At 52.0% G+C, this 25092-nt stretch overlaps 1 protein-coding gene across 1 annotated transcript; it reads left to right on the forward strand.

Annotated features, from left to right (window-relative positions):
* The first annotated feature begins 648 nt into the window (after positions 1-648).
* On the forward strand, positions 649-24301 carry HSPA12B (heat shock protein family A (Hsp70) member 12B). The gene is made up of 12 exons (XM_056855759.1): positions 649-712; positions 4653-4756; positions 5805-5929; positions 7357-7543; positions 8481-8585; positions 9068-9184; positions 12197-12368; positions 13048-13134; positions 16541-16645; positions 20641-20899; positions 22224-22327; positions 23658-24301. The coding sequence occupies exons 1-12, from the start codon at positions 649-651 to the stop codon at positions 24299-24301; spliced, it is 2073 nt and encodes a 690-aa protein (XP_056711737.1).
* The last annotated feature ends 791 nt before the right edge of the window (positions 24302-25092 follow it).

Here is a 25092-nt window from a genome sequence, read left to right on the forward strand (position 1 = left end):
CTGATGTGGCAGCCAAAGACTGACCCTGTTCCTGATTTTTTGAGCAACTGGTCAGAATTCAGGCTTGGGACCCAACCAGGAATGCCTTGAGGTTGGGGGAGGAAATTTTACCAGCTGCTGCTTTTCTAAACCTCCAACCCCCACCCCGCCAACTGTGGTTTATTCAGTTGGGCCCGCAAATACTGGAGCAAGGTGGGGGGGGGGGAACTCTTGCTAGCACAACTGCTTCCTCTGACCTTCTCAGTGGCGCCTCCACTGAAATGGTGCCCATTTTGGGGTGCCCATTGAATTGCAGTTTCACAACCATCACAGGGTCGTACCTGGAGCGCTTCCTCCTTTACACCTGGCCTTGTCTTCTCCGAGCTCCTTTTTCATTTTGCTAGTCCTCTGGTTTGCAGCGTTATGAACTCATTTCTGTTTGCTTTAACCCCTAAGCAACTATTTTTTTTTTAAATCAGAGACCCTCTTTAGTTCATCTCTCTGCCCCTCCCACCCCCGGGGGAGCCTGCGGGGTGAGCCTTCCCAAGGGCCCTTCCATTAAAAATCCTCTGTTAAAAAATCCTTCCCCTTTTTGTACCCAATGAAATATTAACACAACAGCCGATGGAGACAGCGAAACTCACTTAGGGAACAGTCAAAGAGGCCGCGATGCCCATGTTGCGCCAGTCATTGACTCCTTGCAAAGAGCATCCTGCTGCAAACCCCAGGAGTTGTAAGTGGAAAAGGACAAAAAGTGGATTCCTGACAGACCGACAGCCAAAGTCTTTTGAAGACTGGGGTTGCCAGCCTCCAGGTGGGGCCCAGAGATCTTCCAGAATTACATCTGATCTCTAGACTATGGAGAACAGTTCCCCTGGAGGAAAGGGCAACTTTGCTGGGCATATTCAGCGGTATTGCACCTCCCTGAGCTTCCTCCCTATTCCAAACCTTGCCCTCCCTAGGCTCCCCATCCAAACCTCCAGGGAATTCCCAACCTGAAGTTGGCAACCTTAATTGTTCCATGTTTTCCGCCTCCTGTGCAAGTTGTGGGTCAAGCCTGCGCATGAGATGAGGCAAGCCCCAGATGGCAGATTTGGAGCACCGTTAAGTAGAGTGGGAGACAATGAGAGCTGACCTTGGGGGCTAGTGTTGCCAACCTCCAGGTGGGACCTGGAGATTTCCCTGTAGTACAACTGATCTCCAGACTACAGGTATAAGTCCCCCTTGGAGGAAATGGCTGCTTTGGAGGGTGGACTCTATGGCATTATACCCTTCTGAGGTCCCTCATGTCCCCAAACCCTGTCCTCCCCTGCCTCAACTCCCAAATCTCCAGGAATTTGCTGAGCTGGAGTTGGCAACTCTAGTCTCAGTCCACTGGGGAAGTTCTCTTGTGCACACTCCCCTGAGATGAATTCTGTGGGGCTTGTGCAGAAGAACTTCCCCAGTGGATCACACACCTTAGAGAATGCAAGAGAAGGCGAAGCCGCTCAGATTCTTTGGCAGAGTCCCGCCTCCCCCCCCCCCAGCTCCAAGAGAGGCCCCACTGCCAGGGGTGCAGATTCTGACCGATAAAGTGAAAGCTGACCCCCCCTCCTCCCTCCCTCCCCAAAGCAACAGCTGGATCCTGTCAGCCGAGGAGCACCGAAGCTGGAGGGGGGGGTGAGATGGGGCGGGAAGAGAATAATTAACTTGCTCCCTTAATTGAAACCATGTGCCATGGCTGGGGGAGCTGGAGTGCGGTCTATGTGACGACGGGGTGGGGAGACGTGTCTGGCGCATGCAGCTTGCTTTGCGTGGGTGAGAGAGGAGGCCTCCAGCATGCTCTGAGCTCCGGCACTGCGTGCGCCCTGTTGCAGGGGAAAACGGGGAAGGTCTAGCAACCCCTGCTGCACCCCCTGTAACTTGACCCTAGCCCTCCCCCTCGGAAACGAGCCCTCCCCATTCAAAAACAGTTGAGACACCATCCTGCTGTCACGTATAGACTAGTTCGGCTTCAGTTGCTTTCACCCATGAAGCTGACTCAGTGACTTTGGGTCAATTGCGCGCGCTCTCTCTTGGCCTATCCTGCCTTGCAAGGTTGTTGTGAGGGAGAACTAGATGTCCCTCCGTGAGTTCATGGGAGAAAGAGTGGGATAGAAATACAGTTGATAGAATCAAGAGTTCAAGATTTTTCTGGTTCCGTATTGGCATTGGAGGGGGCAGTTTTCGGTGGTAATGGAGCCGCGAACATGCAAAACATGTGAAGTTGCCTCCTACTGAGTCAAGGCTTTGGTCCATCAAGGTCAGTATTGTCTGCTCAGACTGGCAGCAGCTCTCCAGGGTCTCAGGCTGAGGTCTTTCACATCACCTACTTGCCTTGTCCTTTTCAACTGGAGATGCTGGGGACTGAACCTGGGACCTTCCACACACCAAACAGAGACTCTTCCACTGAGCCCCAGCCGGTCCTCTAACTGGCCCCTACGTCCTTGGCATTAGGACCTGAGTGTGAAGGCTTTGGGCTTCCCTCTGCCTCAAGAGATGCTGCCAGTCACAGGATGGCACAAAGCTGGATGATGGAGCAGAAGCAGTGTGGTGTAGTAGTTAGCATGTCGGACAAGGATCTAGAAGACCCGGGCTCAAATCCCCACTCTGCATGGAAAATTGCTGGGTGGTGACTTAGGGCCAATAGCTCTTTCTCCCTCTCCCTTGGCCTAACCAACCTCACAGGGTTGTTGTGAAAATGAAATGGAAGAGGGGAGAATGACATACACCAAGGGTGGCCAACAACCTGGGGGAAATATGTCCTGCCCCTTTAATCGAGGCTTGATGGGATGTTATTTACCTAGTGATGTTATTGGCTTCCATGCTTTGACAAGCTTCATCTGCCCATTTCCCCAAGCCTCCTTGAGCCAAGAGAAAAGGCAGGGAATAAATATTTTAATAAATTAATATTTCCTGGGACCCTCTGCACGCAAAGCATTTTTTCTCCGTTGTTGGCAACCGTAGGTGGTCTCCCCCCGAGCCCGAAAACTGCTTTAACAGCTTCTCCAAAGCTGGTAGAAGAACCCCTCTCATGGAGGTCATCTGTCATATTATTTCCTTACCATTATACACTTCGGCTAACCTGTCAGAGTAACTTGCCAAGGTCTTTGCTTGTGGCTGGCGTGTGCTGGAATGGGCCCACGAGGCATCCTCTACTGCAGTTGCTGGAATTCCAGCCCTCCCTTCCTTTTCAACAAGAAATCAATCAAGGGAAAGCTGCAAGTCAGGATGGAGGAAAGGCAGAAAGGCCGCTTCACGCTTTTCTCTTGGGGAATTTTATTCTGGTGGGGGTGGGAAGTACCTTCAGGTCACAGCTGACTGAGGTGACCCCAAAGGGTTTTCAAGGCAAGAGACGAACAGAGGTGCTTTGCCATTGCCTGCCTCCATGTAGCAACCCTGGACTTCCTTGGTGGTCTCCCATCCAAACACTAACCAGGGCAGACCCTGCTTAGCTTCTGAGATGTGATGTGTTTGGGCTAGCCTGGACCATAATAATTGTGTGCAGTCAAGTCGCGGCCCCGTAGGGTTTCAAGGCAAGAGACGAACAGAGGTGGTTTGCCATCGCCTGCCTCTGCGTAGCAATCCTGGACTTTCTTGGTGGTCTCCCATCCAAGGACTAACCAGGGCTGACCCTGCTTAGCCTCTGAGATCTGATGCTTGCCTGGGCTATCCAGGTCAGGGCTTATTGTTATTCTACTGGGAGCTAATATCTGGTCCCTTGTGATGGGGAGGGGGAAAAGCAGTGTTTGATTTGCAGTTTTAAAGAACAGGGAGGGAAAAGGTTAAGCAGATTGTTTTCAGCCTCATCAGCTTCAGGTTGGCTGCAGATTTTAATGAAGGGTTTGTCTGTCCTCTGCTCAGCCAGCCAGCCTGCCTGCCTCATCATTTTGGAAGGGGTTTTTGAAACCATGCAATTTTGACAAGTAATTAGATTTTGGCAGGCAGCAGAAAAAAACGTACGTGGGAGATGTAAGGAATGCAGATCCTGCCGACATTGATGGAGTTGTTCAAGGAGAGAGTCATTAACCATGACATTTCAATGAACACTAGTTACAACCTCATTTATTTATTGACTTGATTTATAACCCACCTTTCTCCCTAAAGGAGGCCAAAAGCAGCTCACCGTGTTTGCCTCTCCTACATTTTACCCTCACAACAACCCTGTGAGGTAGTTTAAGCTGAGAGTTAGTGACTAACACAAGGTCACCCAGAGTGGGGACTGAAACCCGGGTCTCCCAGATCCTAACCCAACACTAACCACCACACCCAGCTGGCTGTCATCTTGAGTGAGGTGTTATATAAATACGGCTTTTCTACCCAGTACAGCAGTGGGGAAACTGATGCACGGGAGCTCAAAATCTGCAGGTAACAAAAAATGCTGAGCTGAAACCCCCATGTCTACATTCTCCCCCTCCCCATGTCCAGGTGGCATTTTATGCGAAAAAATATGAAATGTAGTCAGACCATACAATTTGTCTTGCAAATAAGTCACTAGTCCACAAGAATCCAGCCTATGTTAGCTGTTTGTTGGGCTACCAGTAGCTGAGAGGCAAAAACTTCCGTTTGTGGATACCTGGAGGGGATTTGCACTCATCCCCGGAAATGAGGGAAATTCTAGTTCTCAAGCCTTTCTGTGTCTTCTTATTTGCCAGGTACAAACGGCAGCGAGCGTCCCCACACCCCGTCTCCATCAAATTCTCCTAGACTTCACAATGAAAGCTGTAGCATTGCGCCGCTCACCCCGTCCCAGTCACCGGTAAGTGAAAAGAATGGATGCCTTTTAGAAACCGATCCCTCCCAAGTCTCAGGTGTCTTACAGAGAGCAAGACATAAGGCTAAGCCGGGGGTCCCCAACCGTTTTGAGCCTGTTGGCACCTTTGGAATTCTGAGGTAGGTGGGGCTGAGAGAACTGTGACTAGCCCAAGGTCACCCAGCAGGCTTCATGTGGAAGAGTGGGGAATCAAACCCGATTGTCCAGATTAGAGTCCGCTGCTCTTAACCATCACACCACTCTGGCTCTAGGGGGGAAAGCAGCCTGCTGGGTGTGTGGGCGCGTGCATGCGTGCACCCATTGATATGCCTGTAGGGCACAGTTCCCCAGCGTAGCGCCTGTGGGCACCTGCCAACACCTTTTCTAGCTCCAGCCATGGATTTTTATAAATCAGGTGGGACTCTTTCCAGCAGGGCTTCTGATTGGCCACTGGACATCAGCCTGGCTGTGCACATTAAAATAACATTTTGGCTGCAGCTGCCACCGTAGTGTTGGTTTTATTCTCTCACTCCTTCCCAGTTGATTTTTTAAAAATCACCTCTCTTCTCCTTTTTACTTGGACTTCCTGTGTGTGTGTGTGTGTGTGTGTGTATGTGTGTGTGTATGGCTCTGCCTCCTGTGGCAGCCTTTTTGTGGTCAAGCCCACCACCCTGTGCCAGAATCTCAAAGGTGGCCGCAGGCTTTAAAAGGTTGGGAACCCCTGGTGTAGGAGGTGGCATCAAAGGCAGAACTGGTGACTGTAGAAGAGCCTCCCCGTCTACTTCTCTGCTGCAGGTGGCCCAAACCCAAAGCGCTATGGGCCCCCATGGTTGATAGCTGAGAGTTTACTTCTGCTTTCAACGGGGAATGTGTATTGCAAAGCCTGGCTTTGCTTCCGGTGGGTTGTTTGTTCTCAGATTACAGACCGGCTATGACAAGGATTCCCCACCGGATCTCTGTGGAGATTAGTTGTAATTCTGGGTGATCTCCAGCCCCACCTATATACTCTGGACCCTTCACCCAAGTATCAGTGCTCTCTGCCTTCTATTTCCAGAGGAACGAAATCCGGACTCAACGGCCGGCTCCCTTCTCCGTAGTGGTGGCCGTTGACTTTGGTACGACGTCCAGCGGCTACGCGTTCAGCTTTGCCAACGACCCTGAGGCCATTCACATGATGAGGTACTGGCTGCGCCAGCAGAAATAAATGCAGGAGAGCTGAATGGATCTCCCCACCCCCCACCCACATACGCAATTTTTCTGAAAATTCCCCTATGCAAGATGTATTGGTGAATATGTACTTCCCCAGCACACATTGTGGATCCGATGGGGAAATTCAGCATCTGCATTTGACAATCACAATTTGCAGGACAGCCATCACCTGACAGCTGACATGCAGCAGCAGTCAGTACCTGATGGTATTTGATGGCTGATTCACAGCAGCATTTGATTCAGTGAATGAAGTCAGTACAAATTGTCTAGGGTTGCCAACCTCCAAGTGGCACCTGGAGATCTCCCGCTATTACAATTGATCTCCAGATGACAGAGATTCATTCCTCTGGAGAAAATGGTTGCTTTAGAGGGTGGAGTCTATGGCATTACACCCTGCTGAAGTCCCTCCCCTCCCCACACCCCACCCTGCCCAGGCTCCACCCCACTCAAAATCGCCAGGTATTTCTCCACCCAGTGCTAGCAATCCTAAAAATGGGCTATTTTCCGGAGCCGAAATGGTCTGGGGGTTACAATTCCACTTTAGTGGGGCTCTCAGGTTGTGTGGGTTTGTGGTTAGAGTTAAAAGGGCCAATTCACATATTAAATAGTTCTCATGCTCCCTTTGTCTGCACCTGTGGCTCAGTGACAGAGCCTCTGCTTGGCATGCAGAAGGTCCCAGGTTCAATCCCTGGCATCTCCAGTTGAAAGGACCAGGCAAGTAGATGATGCAAAAGACCTCAGCCTGAGACCCTGGAGAGCCTCTGTCAGACTGAGTAGACAATATTGGACCAAGGGTTTGACTTGATATGAAACACTTTGTGTGTGTGCAGAATCACTTTCATATTAGTCAACACAATTTCAGGGTCACCTTCATGTATCTACTACTACGACTACTACCACCTTTTATTTATTATTATATCCTTCCAAGTCTAAGTTGAAAACTTCAACCTCTGACTTCTTGCATTTTGCACTCTGTTGCCAAATTTCCCATTTGCACTGGATTTTGCTTTAGTGCTTGTGCTAACCCACCTGGGGAAGCACGCCCGCCCTGACTTTTAACGTGGAGAGATTCCTACCAATGGATGAATACCCCACTTTGATCTGGAAACATCCCATTTAAGGTGCAAAGGAAAATGCCTACTTTCTACTCTCCCCGTGTATTTTTATTTGCTTCACTTATACCCTGCCTTTCTTCGCAATGGGAACCCAAAGCAGCTTACATCGTTCTCTTCTCCTCCATTTTATCCTCACAACAACCCTGCGAGATTGGTTAGGCTTAGGGTGTGATTGACCCAAGGTCACCCTGCAGGCTTCCATGGCAGAGCGGGGATTCGAGTCTGGGTCCCCCAGATCCTAGTCTGACACTCTAACCACTACACTACACCGGCTCTCTATAGGAAATGGGAAGGTGGAGACCCTGGAGTGGCCAACCAGAAGACGCCGACCAGCCTGCTGCTGACTCCGGAAGGCTCTTTCCACAGCTTCGGATACACGGCCCGGGATTATTATCATGACCTCGATCCGGAGGAGGCGCGGGACTGGTTGTACTTTGAAAAGTTCAAAATGAAGATTCACAGCACCAGCGTGAGCTAATCTTTGGTCACTCTAAATTTCTGGAGGGGGGTGGTGATGGAAAGGGACCGAGACACTGTACCAAGTTTCCCAGTCCAGGAGATCAGTTCCAGATACAGGGTGACAGGGATCGAGAGGCCGTGGTTCCCTAAATGCAAGAGTGCTTCTGAGCAGGGCCAGCGCCAGCATACCCTGAGTGGGGGCATCTGCTAGGGCCCAGGACTTCTGGCAGGGCCTGCTGCCATGGGCGCCCAGCCACACACCTCCCTCTGCCACCTGCCTACCTGCCCTTCCCTCACCGACTTGCTTGCAAGCCCCCCACCTCCTGTGCACCTGGCTACCTGGGATGCCCAACACTGCCAGAGTGTGCAGATGGTGATGGTCACAGCAGCGGCAGGCCTAGGTACGGTTGCCATCTTTCAGGTGGGAACTGGAGATCTCCTGGAATTTCCACGGATCTCCAGACTACAGAGGTCAGCTCCCCTGGAGAAAATGGCTGCTTTGCAGGGTGGTCTCTATGGCAGTCTACCCCGCTGAGGTCCCCTCCTCCCCCAAAACTTGCCTTCCCTAGGTGCCACGCCTAAATCTCTAGGAAATTCCCAACCTGGAGTTGGCAACCCTGCTCCTAGCTGCACACACCTCCCAGGGGCATTGAGGAAAGGCCAGGAAGGTGGCTGTGGGAGGGGTCATGAGCAGGCAGGGGAGGGATGCACAGGCAGGTGGGGGGAGGTACATGGGGGGCAGGAAGGGAGGAGTGAGCAGAGGTCCTGGTGAAGGAGCATAGGAGGGGAGGGGGTCCTGAGTTCTCTCTGCCCAGGGCCCATCCAAACATGGAACCGGCCCTGCTTCTGAGCATCTGCAGACAGCCTTTGCAAAGGAAAAGGGAGCTTTGGGGCTTTAGGTGTGCGGCTGAGCTTTCTTTTTCTTTTTTTTTGTTTCTTGGTCCCAGGACTTGACTATGAAAACTGAACTGGAAGCCATCAATGGGAAGAAGGTGCTAGCCTGGGAGGTCTTTGCTCACGCCCTCCGCTTCTTCAAACGGCAAGCCATGCAGGTAGCAGATTGGTGCGCGGCAGCAGAGTGGTGGTGGGGAGGGTAGGTGCAGTCCTTGGCTTGTAAAGAGACGGCGCCCTACTTGCACGCACCCACGCCCTTCCGGTTGTCTCCCAAGATCCCTCCCTGTGCATCGTCACACCTCTCTTTGCCTTATTCTTGTCTAAGAAAGGGGCCTCTAACCTTTTTGGACCTGCAGGCATCTTTGGTCTTCTGGCACAGCTTGATGGGTGCTGCAGCAAAATGGCCGGGTGTTTTGGGGCCCTCAGCCAATGCCTGGCTGGGCCATCCTCTGTGGCCGGCCCTGTTTTGGGGAGCGCACGCGTGGACGGTGTCTGGCCCACTATCCAGTTGCTGCTGCCAAGCTTTCTTCAGGACACGGTCCTCTCTGCCATCCAGTCTTTGGTGTGCCTCTGTCATCTCATCACCGGTGTGCCTCTGCCGAGGTACCTGGGCAAGTGTTCCCCCCCTCTCTTATTGCAGGAACTTAAGGACCAGTGTCCGGCATTGCCAGAGAAAGATGCCATCCGGTGGGTGATCACGGTGCCGGCCATCTGGAAACAGCCTGCCAAGCAGTTCATGAGAGAGGCCGCATATCTGGTGAGCGTTGGGGGTCTAAACCGCGTGGTTCTCCTGAGCCTCTTCCTGCTGCTTGGCTCAGCTGTCCCAGCAGAGAGACAGCTTGCTGGGTGACCTTGGGCCAGTCATGCACATTCAGCCTAACCTAACTCACAGGGTTGTTGTGAGGATAAAGTGGAGGAGAGGAGAATGATGTAAACGGCTTTATGCCTCGGCTGGGGATAAAGTTGGGATACAAATGAAGGAAACAAATAAATCCTACTGCAGAATCCCAGCCTCTCCCGGTCCAGCCCCATATGCCCATTGGACAAGTTTGCCAATCTTTTGGTGGGTCTTGGAGATCTTCAGGAATCGCCACTGATCCCCAGGTGATAAAGATCAGTTCCCCTGGAGAAAATTTCTTCTTTGCAGGGTGGACTCTATGGCATTAGATCCTGAACCACAGGCTCCCCCCCTAAATCTCCAGGAATTTCCCAACCTGAGTTGGCAACCCAACCCGTTGGAAGAAGCCCCCAGACCCAAAGGGTCCCCCAATCTGGAGAACTGAGCCAAAGGTAAAGCAGGCTGGTCCCTTTTTGGCTTCCCCAGGAACGGCCAGGAAAAGCATCGCTTCCCAGAGTCAGCAGTCGAGCTTCTCTCTTCTTCCCTATTTACTTTCTGTAAGCATCCTGCAGGGGGATAGGAAAGTTAGGGCCAGGAATGCCTCTCTGCCTGGGGGCACCCGGAGCGTGGCGGACTGTCTGCAGCACCCGTTAATTTGCACGGAGAGGCTGGCGCTCGCACAAAGCATGCAGAAGGGCAGACGCCTCGGAGGCGCCCGCCCCGCTCCGTGGTTTTGGCTGCTCTCGGCTTACAGTTTCTGGATTCTCTCAGCCCTCCCGTCTCCACGTTTGGCTCCAGCAGGGAGCCAAGAACAGCCCAGCGGTGGCAGGGACCGTCTCCACGCAAAGAATCGAGGCCGGAACGGCCCCGGCAGCGTTGAGGAACTGCTGCGGTGTGCCTGATGCCCAGCTGGCTCTGCCCTGTGGCTGAGAGCCTTTCTGGAGCATTTGTTTTTGGATACCCCCAGACTTTCTTTTGGAAGCTGTATCTTTGCGGAGCTGTATTTTCATACGGGAAGTGACTCTGTGTGGGTGAAAGGGCTGGGTGTTTGTTTGTTTTTAGGTTAAAAGTCCCCTCCCAGTAGGGATGCCAACTCCAAGTTGGGGAATTCCTGGAGATTTGGGGGTGGAGCCCAAGGAAGACAGAGTTTGTGAAAGCGAGGGACCTCTGTGGGGTATAATACCAGAGTCCATCCTCCGAAGCTGCCATTTTATCCAAGGGAACTGATGTCCGTCACCTGGAGATCAAGAGTCCAGTAGCACCTTAAAGACTAACAAAATTTCCGGCAGGGCAGGAGCTTTCGTGAGTCACAGCTCACATCTTCAGATATCTCAGTGGGTAGCCGTGTTAGTCTGTTTGCAGTAGTCAAAAAGGGCAAGAGTCCAGTAGCACCTTAAAGACTAACAAAAATATTTTCTGGTAGGGTATGAGCTCATACCCTACCAGAAAATATTTTTGTTAATCTTCAGATATCTGAAATAGTGAGCTGTTGCTCCTGAAAGCTCATACCCTGCCAGAAATTTAATTAATCTTTAAGGTGCTACTGGACTCTTGCTTTTTTCTGCTGCTACAGACAGACGAACACGGCTACCCATTGGGATCAAAAGCGGTACTTTTGGGAGATCCCCAGGCCCTACCTGGAGGTTGGCAACCCTACCTCCTGGAGCTTGGTCAGCCGTGCCCATGAAGCTGCCAGACCAAGCCTGTGTCTCTGGCTGGGATTGGCAACGGCTCTCCTGCGGCCCTTTAACTGGCGTGTTGGGCACGGAATTTCCCCCATTCCTCCTGCCAACCATGCCCTCTGCCCTGGAGCCACGGCCCCACCCGAGCCCCTCGGATGGTCTGGAAGCTTTCCGTGGCACAGAGACTTTGCAAGGGTGCGAAGAGCCAAGACCGCAAGCCAAGCCGTGGGCAGCAGGCCCTCTGGAGCGTGGTTTGGGTGTGATGGTCTCACGATTCCCTTGCTGGGCCTATTTCAAAAGGAAAGGAGTGCAACTTTGGGGAGAGGCAGCCCCTCCCAACGAAAAGAAAAACTAAAACCTGGCCATGATTTTTGCCTCCAGCTCAGCCCTTTCTATAGATTACACTCAGAAGCATTGCAAGATTCAAGTCCAGGAGCACCTCAGAGACCAACAAGATTTTCGGGGTATCAGCATTCGAAAGCCAAAGCCCTCTTTGCCAGATACCAAGAAGCATATTTGTCCCCTGCTTGTCATTTTTGGCACAAAACTCCGGTGGCTTTATAGGCCTTGGTGACACAAACTGGATCGATCCATCCTGAAATGGAGTGGTGGTGGTGGGAGCTATCATGGGGTGCCAACCTCCAGGTGGGGCCTGGAGATCCCCCGCTTTTACAGCTAATCTCCAGACAACAGAGGTCAGTTCCCCTGGAGAAAGTGGCAACTTTGGAGGGTGGACTCTATGGCATTATACCCTTCTGAGGTGCCCCCTCTCTGAACCCCATGCTCTCCAGGCTCCACCCGCAAAAGCTCGAGGTATTCCCAACCCACAGCTGGCAACCCTAGCCACCATCTGTATTTCCTTGAGCACGGGGGGGTGGGAGGGGGGTGGGGGCAGAATCTAACTCCTAGCGTTATTAGCCATGAGTGTCAAATCTCAAGAAAGGGCATGCAGATCAAAGCCACCCTGACCATACCGGATGGTACTTGCAGGCACCCAGATATCATAGGGTTTGCCAACTCTGGGTGGGGAATTCCTTGGAGATTTGAGGTGGAACCAGAGGAGGGCAGGGCTAGGGGAGGGAGGGACCTCAGTGGGGTATAATGCTACAGACCCCACCCTCCAAAACAGCCATTTTCTCCACGAGTTCAGTTGTAATTCCAGGCCATCTCCAGGTACCCCCCTACCCACCCTGGAGGTTGGCCAGCTTATCAGATGACTGCCTTCCCCCTTTTCCCTTTGCTCTCTCAGGCTGGGCTGGTTCCATCAGACACCCCGGAGCAGCTCCTGATCGCTCTGGAGCCTGAAGCGGCCTCCATCTACTGCCGGAAGCTGCGGCTCAACCAGCTGATAGACCTGGGCTACAAGCCCCAGGCCAACGGTCTCACACCAGACCTTCCCATTGACTCCAGCTTCAGGCAGGGTAAGAGAGGGCTGCTTATTCGGGAGGTCGCTGTGGGTGGGACTGTGTGCGTAGCTTTGGTGGGAGCACAGGCTTGTCAGTTGCAGACTTCATGTAGTCAGTTGCTGGTAATGTGTTGTACTGAAATGCGCACGTATCTGGGGCAGGTGGCTGCCTTTAAGGAAAACGGACGCCATTTACCAGGAATGCCTTGCAAGAATCCTCCTCTTCAGTTCTGCTGAAAGGAAACTTTGGGGCAAATCTGACTGGCCTTGCGTGGGGGAAACTTCTGTGGGGAAGTGAATTTCAAGCAGCGTAGCTGAGTTTCTCGGGAGATCTGCACATCTGGTTTCCTTCCATTCATTTGTTTAATCCTTAAAAAAATCAAGCATGTTCTTAAGCTTTCTAGCTGCCCCAGCAGGCCAAGCCTGGTGGGTCTCCTTAGGGAGGGAATCCAGACAGAAATAAGCCCTTGGCTGGCTGCGTTAATGTTGGTGCCTGCTGGGTTGAGAGGCGGCGGTCACAGCTGGAACTTTGCAGGCTGGCTTTGTGTCCAGCCTGAACTTGCAGGGGGAGGGGTGCATGGCTACTGCTTACCCCTCCCCCATAGTAACAGAGATAGGGTGGGACATCAGATGGGGTCTGATCCAGCAGGGCTTTTGACATGTTCCTGTGACTTCCTGACTCTTTCCCCCTGCAGCCCGAGAGCAGCTGCGACGTTGCCGACACAGCAGAACCTTCCTGGTGGAGTCTGGGGTGGGCGAGCTTTGGGCCGAAATGCAGGCAGGTAGGAGCTGACCGGGGGAACTCAGGTGGGGTGGGGACTTTGCCCACCCCAGGTAAAAGGACATGGCCCCTTGAGGCGACTTGTTCCCAGAAACTGTGCATGGGGGGATTGACAGGATGCTCGGGGCTCAAGACTCAGACACAGAGGAAAGAGCTTCTCTTGACCATAGAGACAGTGTGGGGTAGCGGTTAGAGTGCTGGACCAGGATCTGGAAGAGCCGGGTTTAAATCCTCTCTCTTCTCTGGAAGCTTGCTGGGTGACCTTGGGACCAGTCACACACTCTCTGCCTAACCTACCTCATGGGGTTGTTGTGAAGTTAAAACAGAGGAGAGGAGAGGAATGTAAGCTGGTGTGGGTTCCCATTGTGGATCAAGGAAGTAGATCAATCAGTCAATAAAACAGAATTGTTTGGGTGGCTATGAGGATTGGAACCCAGTCACCTCCGATACTAGGCCAACACTCTTAACCACTATACCTCACTGCCCCTCTGCTAAGCGGAATGGTACCCTCCTATGCCCATGGACTTCAGTGGGTTTCAGGGGGTGGAATTGCACTTGGGGTGGGGGGAATCCTGGCGGGCCTGGCTCCCCTTCTGCAATTCTGCGTCAGTGTTGCTAACACTTCCGTTGCAAGAACTCAGCAATGTTATTTTTAGGCTCTGGCGGTGACCTTTCTCCCTTTGTTGCTTGGATCACAGGAAGTGTTTCTCTCCAGGGTATCTTTAGCAATGCCTGGAATAAATGAGCAAAAATAGCCCAGAGCCCTGAAGGGCATCAGGCAGGGTTGCCAACCTCCAGGTACTAGCTGGAGATCTCCCGCTATTACAACTGATCCCCAGCTGAGAGATCAGTTCACCTGGAGAAAATGGCTGCTTTGGCAATTGGACCCTATGGCATTGAAGTCCCTCCCCAAACCCCACCCACCTCAGGCTCCACCCCAAAAACCTCCAGGTATGTCCCAACCCAGAGCTGGCAACCCTAGTGGTAGGGCCTCAAACTACTCAATAAGGTGCTATTTTGATTGGGGAAGAAGCATTTGGGGGAGAGGGGAAGGGAGTGTTTAACCCTTTCTCCATGGGCTGTTTCCCCAACCGATAGGGTTGCCAGGTCCCTCTTCACCACCATCGGGAGGTTTTTGGGGCGGAGCCTGAGGAGGGCGGGGTTTGGGGAGGGGAGGGACTTCAATGCCATAGAGTCCAATGTCCAAAGCGGCCATTTTTCTCCAGGTGATCTGATCTCTGTTGGCTGGAGATCAGTTGAATTAGCAGATCTCCTGCTACTACCTGGCAGTTGGCAACCCTACCAACTGACTCCCCCCTCTCTCCCTTTTGGTATGGCAAGCCTTAGGGGAGAGTCTTGCTTAGGGCTTTGTGCATCTCTTTAGGTGTCCTGCAAAGAATTAATACAAACCCAGTGCAATGAGGCATAGGCGTAAAAGCAGTTTCACTCTTTTGCTGGTTAGCAGGCTGATTTCTGGCCCCCAAAGTGGCCCTGCCTCCTGGCAGATTATGGGGGGAGGGGGAGACCCGACCTCCCACCGGCAGGCTGCTCTCATTCAGGGGTGTGGCCCCTTCCCGTTTTTTCGGAAGTGGGAAAGAGGCTGAGATCATGGGCTGCTGGTTGTGCGTTGCTCTGTGCAAATGACTGTGCGTCCGGCCAGAGGGGAGAACCTTCCACGAGCGAGCGGGGAGAGGAAAAGCCGTCTGGCTGTCCCAACAATGGGGAGAAATGGGGGGGAGGGGGCTCAGACAGCCCAACGTGGCTTCCTCCTCCCCTAATAATAACCAGGCAGTTCTTTCCATTTCAAAAAAGGTGCTCACACTCAGTTTTCCAAAAATTTCTGCCTTCCTTGAAACCATTTGGGCAGTTGCCTTTTTAATATGCTTCTAAGCTTGGGGGGGGGGATGTACTGTCCCTGTGGCGGGGGGGGGGAGTGGTCTCTGCAGAAGTGTCAAGATATGTGCCTGCATTGTTAGGGTCAGCAGTTCTAGGTTGGAAAATCCCTGGAGATTTGGGGGGGGGGGCTTATATCCCAGTCATAAGGTGTACTCAGGGATCTCCATTCCAACTCGCATCTGACGAAGGGAGCCTTGACTCTCGAAAGATCACACCCCCAAAATCTCGTCGGTCTCTAAGGTGCTCCTGGACTCCAATCTAGCTGTTCTGGAAAAGTTTGCAATCTTCTGGAAGACCGACATGGGGACCCCCGGAAACTCTGCTAAGAGACTGTATCAGCGAGGGCGGTCGAATTAGATCCAAGAGGAGGGAGCTCTGAGATCTCCCCCCCCCCAAGAAGGCACTCCCCAGAGGAGGGGGGGAGCAAGTCATTCTTCCCGGCAATCCAAACAGACCTGGCGTGCTTGGAAGGCCTTTGCCTCCCCTCGAGAGTCTCCATCTGATAAGCCAGCTCTGGGCAAGGGTGACAAGAGCGCCTTGTTGACTTTGGAGCCTCTCCCAGGTGGCCTCCCTCTTCAGGAAACCGCCAAGGGCCAGGCCAGGCCCCGGCATTGAATTTTGTTCGGGATGGGCAAGACACCTCCCTAGAAGCAGGCAGGGCGGATGCTTTCATGGGGACCCAGGATCCCTGCTGACTTGTGGGGCTGCCAACTCTGGGTTGGGAAATTCCTGGAGATTTTATGGGTGGAGCCTGGAGAAGGTGGGATTTTGGGAGGGGACAGACCTCAGTGGGATATAATACTCTAGTTCCTCCTTTTCTCCAGGGGAACTGAACTACGCAGCCTGGAGATCAGTTGTAATTCTGGGAGATCTCCAGGCTCCACCTGGAGGCTGGCAACCTTATGATGCCTGGGATGGGACCTGCCCCCCCCCCCCCCCGTGGCATCCTGCAGCATTTCAGGAATGGAATTAGGGACATCTTGTCTGCATTTCCCCAGATCGTGGGCCAAGGCCCTGCCCATGCTCCGTGCTGCACGAACACCTCTCTCTGCAGAGGTGCAGAAATGGCCAGCAGCACACTGCATGGGGACCGAGCATTCGTGCACAATGCTTGTTCATTTATCTCCAGGGGAGACGGATCTCTGTAGTCTGGAGATCAGTTTAACTCTGGAAGAGCCCCAGACCCCATTTGGAGGTGGGCAACCCCATTGTCTGAGAGTCTTGGGTCAGGCCTGCTGGTTATCGCATCCCCCCTCTAAGAAACCCAGGGTAGTGTACTTAATTCTCTGTGCATCCATTTTATCCTTACGACAACCCTGTGAGGTAGGGTAGGCTGAGTGACGGTCAGTTACTGAACTTCGTAGAGTGGACATTTGAACCTGGGTCTCCTCAGTCTTACTCAACCCCCCGTCCATGGTTCTTGGGACTATCCTGCAGCAGAAGAGTCTTGGGTAGCAGCTGCTTGCCTCCCCTAAGCGCCGTGCCTCCTTTTCCTCCCCTCATTCCCATAGGAGACCGCTACATCGTGGCCGACTGTGGAGGCGGGACGGTGGATCTGACTGTGCACCAAATTGAGCAGCCCCAGGGGACGTTGAAGGAGCTCTACAAAGCGTCAGGTGGGTCTTGCGAGAGGCCGTGATGGGGCATCTTTGTCCCGGTTCCCCTTCACTCCCCCATGGGGACTGTAAGATCCTTGGGGCAGGGACCCTTCCCTTGTTGCTTGCCTAAAGTGTTGTCTGATCAGAGCCAAGGACGGCTTCCTTTAGTGGCTTTGGTGTTTCCTGACTGGGCAGGTCAGGGCTGCCAACTCTCAGTTGGGAAATTGTTGGAGATTGGGTGGTGGAGTCTGGGGAGGGACTTCAGAAGCATATAATGCCAGACCTGAAAGGCTGCCGTCTTCTCCAAGGGAACTGATCTCTGCAGTCTGGAGACGAGTTGTAATTCCAGGAGATCTCCAGGTCCCACCTGGAAGTTGGCAACCCTATATGTGAGGGGCTACCAGGGCAGGACTTGCACAGAGAGAGAGAGAGAGAGAGAGCTTTCCAAAATGCTCTGGAGAAACTTTCTACTGTACTGTAACTTGTGAACAGGTCCGGGTGAGGGGGGGGTGGGGAGCTCAGATTTCATAGATGTGAAGTAGCACTGCAGAGCGCCTCTGTGCATGTGCAGACTGCATTTCCATAGTAGCCCAAGAGCTTGTGCAATGTTATGTTGCAACTGGAAAAGTAAAGGGAAGCCCTTCCCCACCACGTGGTGGTGGAAAGGCCGTCAAGTCACAGAAGACTTGTGGGAACCCCAGAGGGTTTGCCATTGCCTGCCTCTGCATAGTGACCTGAAATTTCCTTGGGGGTCTCCAAGTCCTAACCAGGGCAGACCTTGCCTAGCTTCTGAGATCTGACGAGATCAAGCTAGCCTGGGCCACCCAGGTCCGGACCGATAGATTGGTAGTGGAAAGGGCCGACAAGTCACAGCTTACTTACGGAGACCCTCCATAGGGTTTCCAAGACGAGACTAACAGAGGTCTTTTGCCATCGCCTGCCTCTGCATAGCAACCCAGGACTTTCATGGCGGTCTTCCATCCAAGTACTAACCATGGCAAACCCTGCTTAGGTTCTGAGATCTGATGAGATCAGGCTATAGCCCCTAGGGCTTTTAAGGCAAGAGAAGTTCAGAGGTGGTTTGCCCTTGCTTGCCACTGTGCAGTGATCCTGGATTTCCTTGGGGGTCTCCCATCCAAGTCCTAACCAGGGCCAACCCTGCTTAGCTTCTGAGAGCTGATGAGATCGGGCTAGCCTGGCGCCATCCTGCCATGCCTGGTGGCAAAGGCGGCCCAGAATTCTGCCCTGGTACATCTCACAGCTTTAAGTTCCTTTGGACTGTATTTTTTGTGTTTGAGTGCCCTCTGGTGGTCACATTTGAAACAGCAAAGTAGTGCCAAGGTGTGGAGCAGAGAAGTATGGATTTCTAGGGTTTCCAGCATTCCTTGCTCAGATATTTCCTCTTTGACACACCGCATGATTTAAAAAATACCCTCCCAAATCCAGGTTGCTGCAAATGTAGATTTTTGCTGTCTTGTGCTTTTGAATGATCACTGGGCCTTCTAGGTCAGAACGTGGGTCCATCAGGGTGACTCTTGTTCACTTTCGGACTTAGCGGCGGGTATCCGGAGGTCTTTCATATTACCTGCTGCTTGGAGATGGCAGGGATTGAACTTGGCACCTTCTGCATGCCAAACAGGGGCACTTCTACTTAGCCAAGGCCTCTCCAAGAAGCTTTTGACAAAGTCCCCCACCAAAGACTGCTAAGCAAACTTCATAGTCATGGGATAAGAGGACAAGTCCTCTTATGGATTGAGAGCTGGCTAAAAAATAGGAAGCAGAGAGTAGGAATCAATGGTCCTTCTCTCACAATGGCATGATGTGAGCAATGGGGTGCCTCAGGGATCTGTGTTGGGACCGGTGCTTTTCAACCTGTTCATCAATGACTTGGAGTTGAGGTTAAACAGTGAAGTAGCCAAGTTTGCAGATGACAACAAATTATTTAGGGTGGTTAAAACAAAACCGGACTGTGAAGAGCTCCAGAAGGATCTCTGCATACTGGAAGAATGGGCATTAAAATGGCAAATGAGATTCAATGTGAGTAAGTGTAAAGTGATGCCTATTGGGGCAAAAAATCCCAGCTTCACATATACACTGATGGGATCTGTGCTGGCAGCAACATACCAAGAAAGGGATCTTGGGGTGGTAGTGGATAGCTCAATGAAAATGTCAACCCAGTGTGCGGCTGCTGTAAAAAAGGCAAATTCCATGCTGGCCATAATTAGATGAGGAATAGAGAATAAAACTGCTGATATCGTACTGCCCTTGTACAAATCTATGGTGAGACCACACTTGGAGTACTGTGTACAGTTCTGGTCGCCACACCTAAAAAAGGATATTGCAGAGCTTGAGAAGATGCAGAAAAGAGCAACCAAAATGATTAGGGGACTAGAGCAACTGTCCTATGGGGAGCGGTTAAGATGCTTAGGGCTGTTTAGCTTGGAAAGAAGGCGGCTGAGGGGAGACATGATAGAGGTCTATACAATTATGCATGGTTTGGAGAGAGTGGACAGGGAGAAGTTTTTTCCCCTCTCCCATAATACTAGAACACGGGGTGATCTGCTAAAGCTGGAGGATGACAGATTCAAAACAGATAAAAGGAAGTATTTTTTCACACAACGCATAGTTAAATTGTGTGGAACTCCCTGCCCCAGGATGTGGTGATGGCTGCCAGCTTGGAGGGCTTTAAGAGGGGAGTGGACATATTCATGGAGGAAAGGGGTATTCATGGCTATTAGTTAAAATGGATACTAGTCATGCTGCATATTTATTCTCTCTAGTAACAGAGGAGCATGCCTATTATATGAGGTTCTGTGGAACACAGGCAGGATGGTGCTGCTGCAATTGTCTTGTTAGTGGCTTCCTAGAGGCACCTGATTGGCCACTGTGTGAACAGACTGCTGGACTTGATGGGCCTGGGTCTGATCCAGCAGGGTCTTTCATATGTTCTTATGTTCTCCCAAATTTGGGTTCTAGGGTTGCCATCTCTGGGCTGGGAAATTCCTGGAGATTTGGTGGTGAAGCCTGGGTAGGTCAGAGTTTGAGGCAGAGAGGGACCTCAGTATAATGCCAGGGAGTCCACCCTCCAAAACAGACATTTTCTCCAGGGAAACTGATCTCTGCAGTCTGGAGATCAGTTCTAATTCTGGGAGATCTCCAGGCACCACCTGGAGGTTGGAAACCCTAGTAGTGGGGTATTTTTAAAAATGGCAGTTAAATATAAATATAATGCAATAATCTCTGTTGATGGTTCTTTGAATACCCAGCTCTCATTTTAAAAAGCAAAAGTTTCTAGACCACAATGAAAGTATCTCTATTAAAAAAAAGGAACAGAGACTTTAAAAAAATGAATGCTGGCAATTCCAAGAACTGGACACACAGATTGTTATAGCAATATAATAATATTGCTGATTTAAAAAATGAAAAGGCTCTGGTGGCCAAGGGGGTAGCCACTGCCAAGGGAGTGGGGTGCAGGGAAACCTGCCGTGTGGAAGCCCCATTGTGGTTGTGTAGTTTCAGCAGCCTCTGCAGTAGTGGGGAAGCCACAAAAGCCCTTTCCCGTGTGGAAACCACCTCAGAGGATGTGGGCTTTTTCACATTCTCATTTTCCTCCCTTGTAAGTTCCCGTTTCTTCAGGGAGGGGGTCTGTTCCCTCTAGTGGTTTATTTGATATTACACCTATTTATGTCTGGCATATTTCCCTGCATATTTAAATTGCAGGTTTTTATGGCAGAGATAAACCGGTGTAATATCGAGTCGACACTTAGTGGGAGCAAAACACATGTGGGACAGAACCCCACTCCCTTAGAAACAGGAACTTACAAACGAGGGAAATGAGAATGTGGTAAAGCCCTGTGCCATCATGGTCAATCTCACCCAGCACCTGAGCATGGTGCACTTTGCCCCAAAATGCATTCCCAAATGTAGGCGGAAGAATGAATCGTAGCTCACTCCTTACGGTAGCCTCTGCCTGCTTATCTGACTTTCCCCTGTCCTGTGGGGGTGTCGTGCAGGGGGTCCCTACGGGGCTGTGGGCGTGGACCTTGCCTTCGAGAAGCTGCTCTGCCAGATCTTCGGTGAGGACTTCATCGCCACCTTCAAGGCCAAACGCCCAGCCGCTTGGGTCGACCTGACCATCGCTTTCGAGGCCCGCAAGCGGACAGCCGCTCCCCATCGCAACAACCCTCTCAACATCTCTCTGCCCTTCTCTTTCATCGACTTCTACCGAAAACACAGAGGCCAGAATGTGGAGACGGCCCTCAAGCGCAGCAGGTGGGGCTACAAGAGTCAGGGTCTCCAGCTTTCTCCCCCTGGGTCTGGGTGCCCTAGGGAATGGTGGTGTTATTCCATTCCCCCCTTCCCCACATACAGTGCTCGCTCTGGGACAGATTCTCTGTATTGGGAAAGCGGGTAACAATGCGGCAAATGAAGTTCAACATTGGTTGCTGTAAGGGGATGCACATTGGAACAACACCCCCCCCCAATCGTTTTAATCATATGTGGATGGGGTCTGGGCTGAGAAGTCAGAGAAGGAAAGGGACCTTGGAGTTGTAGTGGATAGTTCGATGAAAACATTGACTCCATGTGCAGCAGTGGTGGAAAAAAAGCCCACTCCACGCTAGGGATTATTAGGAAAGGGATTGAAAATAAAATACAATATTATAGTGTCCCTGTAAAGATCTATAGTGTGGCCTCATTTGGAATACTGTGTACAGTTCTGGTCACAATATCTCAAAAAGGACATTGGAAAAAGTACAGAAGAAGGCAACCAAGATGTTTAGGGGGGTTGGGGTGTCATATTTCTAGGAGGAAAGGCTGAAGAGTCTGGGACTTTTCAGTTTTCAGACCCCCAAACAGTCCTCTTTTTTTGCCATCAAGTTGCCACTGACTTATGGCAGCCCTATAGGGGTTTCAAGGCAAGAGATGTTCAGAGATGGTTTGCCATTGCCTGCCTCTGCATAGCTGCCCTGGACTTCTTCGGGGCTTTCCCATCCAGATGCTAACCAGGGCTGACCCTGCTTGGTTTCTGAGATCTGATGAGATTGGGCTAGCCTGGCCATCCAGGTCAGGGCATAATAAATTGTGCACAGTCAAGTTGCAGTCAACTTAAGGGCAACCATGTAGGGTTTTCAAGGCAGGAGATGTCCTGAGGTGGTTTGCCATTGCTGCCTCTGTGTAGACCCTGGCATTTCTTGGGCGTCTCCCATCCAAATACTAACCTGGGCCGGCCCTGCAAAGCTTCCGAGATCCTTGGTGGGATGCAAATTGGAATGGAGAAAAGGAGAGGGGGCAGGCTGCTGACCCCTTCCTTCTCCAGCCTTTTAGTAACTCTCTCCAGGTTGCTTTTTGGGGGGTCTTTTTGGGTGTGTGTGTGTGTGGGAGGCTTCTGCAGCTTCCCCTCTGCAGGTGGAAAAGCATCTTTGAGGGAGGTGGTTTTGAGCAGAGGGCCCATGTGTGTGTGTGTCAAGCTGCTTCTTCCCATTCACCAGGGCTGCTTGGGGGTGGGGGGTTAGCAAGTATGGAGAAAAGAATGACCAAATTCCCCCTCCTGACTCACAATGTCTTTTCTTTTTCTCGCGCTGCCCCCCCTCCCCAGCGTGAACCTGGTGAAATGGTCCTCCCAAGGGATGCTCCGCATGTCCTCTGAAGCCATGAACGAGCTCTTCCAGCCAACCATCTGCCAGATCATTAACCACATTGGTGAGCCCCAGAATCTCAGGACTTGTATTCTTGGGTGGGGGGTTATGCCACAGTGCCTGAGGTCACCTAGTGAACTTCCATGGCATGAGTGGGGATTCAAACCCAGTCTCCCAGATACTAGTCCAACTCTCTTAACCACTACATCACACTGGCTCTCAAGAAGCCTTAAGTAGCCTGTGGACACCCTGACCAGCAAGCGGGGATCAGCCGTGGCTTCCTGCTTCATGCAGATTCAGTGCCAAACCTCCATGTGTTCTTGGGGAGTGGGCCAAAGGACCCTTAGGTGGCACACCTTCAAGTCATGCTACCCAGCAAGTGGGGGCAGGAATGCCCAACTCTTCCCACTCCCCGACTTGCGACAGCTATCACCGGCAGCGGAGCCTCTCCCAAAGTAGAAACGGGCTTTTGCTTGTGGATGGTTTCCTTGGACGGAGACCTTGGTGTGCAGGGTTGCCTTGGAAGCCTTGTCATGAGCCACTTCATAACCCTGTGATGGTGACAATAGGATGTCCACATTATGGAAGGATTGAGGCAGGGAGATGTAGATTTACAGAACTTCACTGTGGCCCTTTATGCATGGCTGTTTCCCTCGCGGTCTCCCCTCCAAAGATTCTGGGTCTTTGTGTTGATTATGCATGCCATTTCCAACTGTCAGAAGTCACTTCGCTCTCCTCCTGCATTTGCCCGCATTTTCAGAGACCTGTTTTATCTCAAATTTAAAAACAAGGACAAAACGCGGGGAAACGCAGGGGGAGATCGAGGCAATCTCTGACATTCGGAAACAGCATGCATAATCAAAACAAAGACCCGAAGTCATTGGAGGAGTGATGGCGAGTGAATCATAGAATCACTGAGTTGGAAGGGACCACCAGGGTCATCTAGTCCAACCCCCTGCACAATGCAGGAAATTCACAACTGCCTCCCCCCCCACACACACACACCCAGTGAACCCCACTACATGCCCAGAAGATGGTTGAGATGCCCTCCCTCTCATGAACTGCCTACGGTCATAGAATCAGCATTGCTGACAGATGGCCATCTAGCCTCTGCTTAAACGCTTCCAGGGAAGGAGAGCTTACCACCATGCATAAATGACCTGTGGGTTCTGGATGGGGTGGGGAGGTAGCTTGGTTCAATGAGAATCTGTCTACATTCTGAGTCCCACAGGGGAGTTCCTTTGCCTCTTCCAGCACAGCATTTAAATCAGAATCCCCAAATCCGTCCTCAGAGGAAATGCTGGGGACATACAATGCCCCCTCCCCGCCTATTTAGATTTTGGCCAGTGTGGTGGTCTCTCTCTCTCTAACCTCTCCGCCCTCCTTTCTTCCAGATGACCTCATGAAGAAACCGGAAGTGCAAGGAATCAAGTTCCTCTTCCTGGTGGGAGGCTTTGCCGAGTCGGCCATGCTGCAGCATGCTGTCCAATCAGCTTTCAGTGGCATTTGTCGAGTCATCATCCCACAGGATGTGGGGCTGACTATCCTTAAAGGGGCGGTGCTGTTCGGCCTGGACCCCACCATCGTTCGGGTGCGCCGGTCGCCCCTGACCTACGGCGTCGGGGTGCTGAACAAGTTTGTGGAGGGGAAGCACCCCAGGGAGAAGCTGCTGGTCAAGGAAGGGAAGAAGTGGTGCACGGACATCTTCGAGAAGTTCGTCTCGGTGGACCAGTCGGTGGCTCTGGGCGAGGTGGTGCAAAGGAGCTACTGCCCAGCGCGGGCAGGGCAGCGCAAGATCATCATCAACATCTACTGCTGTGCCACGGATGACGTGGTCTATATCACGGAGCCCGGCGTGCGGAAATGTGGCACCATCAGCCTGGACTTGGAGGAGCTGGACGAATCCAACTCACCCAAGAGGAGCCGGCGGGAGATACGGGCGAGCATGCAGTTCGGCGACACAGAGATCAAGGTGACAGCCATGGACGTCCGGACCTCCAAGACCGTGAGGGCCTCCATTGATTTCCTTTCCAACTAACGCCTCAGACCATGGAAACCTTGGGGAGGAAGCGGACTGCTATGCCCCTTTCCCCGTCCCTCAGGACTGTTTAACACCCCCTCCTTCCTCAGCATTTCCCCCACACACAACCCAGGCCTGAGGGTCATGTGATTGCTACCCCTGGGCCCGCTTCAACAGGCTGGGATGCCATTTGCAAACCACTCCCTGGACGGCTCTGTCAGCGGAATGCAAGATGAACCTTCAAGATTGTGTGTGGTGTTAAGTGCCTTCAAGTCACTTCTGACTCATGGCGACCCTATGAATCAAAGTCCTCCAAAATGTCCTATCTTTGACAGCCTTGTTCGGGTCTTGCAAATTAAGGGCCATGGCTTCCTTTATTGAGTCAGTCCATCTCTTGTTGGGTCTTCCTCTTTTCCTGCTGCCTTCAATTTTTCCTAGCATGATTGTCTTTTCCGGTGACTCTGGTCTTCTCATAATGTGACCCTCTCCGGATTTCACACGAAACTTTCCTAAACTGAAGCAGACCCTTTGTCCAGCAAGGTCAGTACTGACTACTCAGACCGGCAGCAGCTCTCCAGGGTCTCAGGCAGAAAAGAGTCTTTCACATCACCTCCTGACTGGTCCTTTTAACTGGAGATGTTGGGGACAAACCTGGGACCTTCTGCATTGCCAAGCAGAGGCTTTACCACTGAGCCACAGCCACTCTGGACTCTTAAGAAGGGCAGGTTGGTGGATTTTTGACTTGCAGTTCAAGTATGGAAAAGCCACCTACCTTCTGAAGCGGCCAGTTTCTAGCAAGACTCCTCCAG

This window comes from Euleptes europaea, chromosome 9, assembly GCF_029931775.1.
Source record: "Euleptes europaea isolate rEulEur1 chromosome 9, rEulEur1.hap1, whole genome shotgun sequence".
NCBI lineage: Eukaryota > Metazoa > Chordata > Lepidosauria > Squamata > Sphaerodactylidae > Euleptes > Euleptes europaea.

Bases quoted from the DNA above. Each gene is read 5' to 3' on its own strand.
- HSPA12B (XM_056855759.1), top strand. From the start codon at position 649: ATGCCCATGTTGCGCCAGTCATTGACTCCTTGCAAAGAGCATCCTGCT. The intron at 4,757-5,804 runs GTAAGTGAAAAG...TTCTATTTCCAG, and splicing joins TCACCCCGTCCCAGTCACCG to AGGAACGAAATCCGGACTCA. The intron at 8,586-9,067 runs GTAGCAGATTGG...CTCTTATTGCAG, and splicing joins TCAAACGGCAAGCCATGCAG to GAACTTAAGGACCAGTGTCC.